Here is a 2,051-nt window from a genome sequence, read left to right as displayed (position 1 = left end):
GACAAAATCTATGAAATTGCTACAGTGTGATACATTTTTGTTGATGATGTCATGATATAAAAATAAGTTTAAAAATTGAATGTAAATAAGACAACGAGAATTTCCATAAATGACCAACTGAATTTCATGACAACTAATTTGTGCATTCGATAAAACTGAAGGACCTTCATTAAAGATATATATATATATATATATATATATATATATATATATATATATATATATATATATATATATATATATATATAGTCATAAGTCTCCATACAAGATGACTAATGTTTATTTTTTATTTTCCAGGTAGTTGAACCAAAGTGAAAGAAGCGAAAGAATGCCACTTACGAAGGAAGAACGTATTGACATCATTCTGTTGGCTGGTAGTGGTACCACGCGTCATGTAGCACGTGCGTTCAATGAAACACACAGAACGCAGATAACCCATGACAGAGTGGCCAAATTCACTCAGAAATTCAAGAGGGCAGGTTCTGTGGCCGACGAACCTCGATGTGGAAGACCGAAGACGGCAACAAATGAAGTTATGTCAATGATGGTGCTGCCAGCGATAGTCAAAAGTCCGAAAAAGATAACCCGACGCCTCTCTGCAGAAATTGGTATCAGCCAAAGCAGTGTCATGCGTATCTTGCATACTAACAAGTCTCACTCATTCAAGGTACAAATGTTGCAGAAGCTGTCAGAAGACGATCCTGATCTCAGGGTAGAGTTTTGTGAATTGGCACTAAACATGTACCATAGTGATCATGATTTCGTCAGTACCATCCTTTTTACAGATCAGGCAAATTTTTATGTTCGTGGTGAGGTGAACAGGCAAAATGTGAGGTACTGGAGTGATACCAATCCACAATTGGATGTCTGAGTACAAACAGCAAGGTGCAGTGAAACTCATGGTGTGGTGCGGGATATGTAATAACAGTATTGTTGGCCCTTTTTTCATTGAAGGAAACCTTAACGCCAAAGGTTACCTTGACATGTTGAAAAATGACATCTTCATGTCAATGTTGGATGAGAGTAAGGACTTCCCTGCATTTTTTCAGCAGGATTTAGCACCACCCCGCTATGGGCATTGAAATGCGCCGATGGTGGGATCAGCAGTTCTCTGGGCATTGGATCGGTCGACGTGGTCCGGTGGAGTGACCACCAAGGTCACCAGACCTCTCTCCCATGGATTTTTATTTGTGGGGCGACCTGAAATCGATTGTGTACCTGGAGAAAATTCGGGATTTGGATCATCTTAAACAAAGAATCAGTGCAGCTTGTAAACAAGTAACAAGTGCAACATCGCCTGTCACTTTGTCTCGACATGCAAGGGAAACATGTGGAACATATTTTATAAATAATGTAGCGTAGTATTATCATGATTTGTAGGGAGACTTATGACTCACTCTGTATATATATATATATATATATATATATATATATATATATATATATATATATATATATATATATATATATATATATATATATATATATATATATATATATATATATATATATATATATATATATATATATATGTATAGGGTGGACAATTTATCTTGATCATCCGCCTTAACGGACAAACCAAAAGAGAGAGAAAGGGAAATTTTGCAATTATAAAGAGGGGGACATCTTTGTATGTATTAAACAGAAAGATTCAACAAACAGTGCTGCCAAAATAATATAAAGTTATATTTTTTTCAAATGGCACTACGTCAGGTTATTACATACTTCAAATCAACATGTCAAACGTAACTTAAAATACCACTTTTATTATTCAGTGTGGCAGACTAAGGATGTTATAGTATTACAAACATGCAAACTTTGGAAGCCTCTAACGCACACACAGTACAATACAGATGTACAGGATAATACACATCGAAAGTACTTTATTGTTGGATACCATGGTCATAGTACGACTTGTTTCGAATGAATAGGAACAAAGTTACCAGGGCTTGAAAAGTTTAATATTTTTGAAAGCCTTTATTTCGAAAAAAACGCTAAGATAAGTATCATATCTAGTTACTTAATGGTTTGTAATGAATGTGTAAATTATT

At 35.1% G+C, this 2,051-nt stretch overlaps 1 protein-coding gene across 1 annotated transcript; it reads left to right on the top strand.

Moving 5' to 3' along the window:
* The first annotated feature begins 328 nt into the window (after positions 1-328).
* Positions 329-871, top strand: LOC145661109 (uncharacterized). Its single transcript, XM_081726556.1, has one exon. It carries the CDS (start codon positions 329-331, stop codon positions 869-871), a length of 543 nt encoding a protein of 180 aa, XP_081582682.1.
* The last annotated feature ends 1,180 nt before the right edge of the window (positions 872-2,051 follow it).

The sequence above is a fragment of the Thermobia domestica genome, chromosome 9 (genome assembly GCF_964235325.1).
Source record: "Thermobia domestica chromosome 9, izTheDome1.hap1.1, whole genome shotgun sequence".
NCBI lineage: Eukaryota > Metazoa > Arthropoda > Insecta > Zygentoma > Lepismatidae > Thermobia > Thermobia domestica.
The sequence above is the reverse complement of the archived record's forward strand: the minus strand, read 5'-3'. Positions and strand labels throughout refer to the sequence as shown.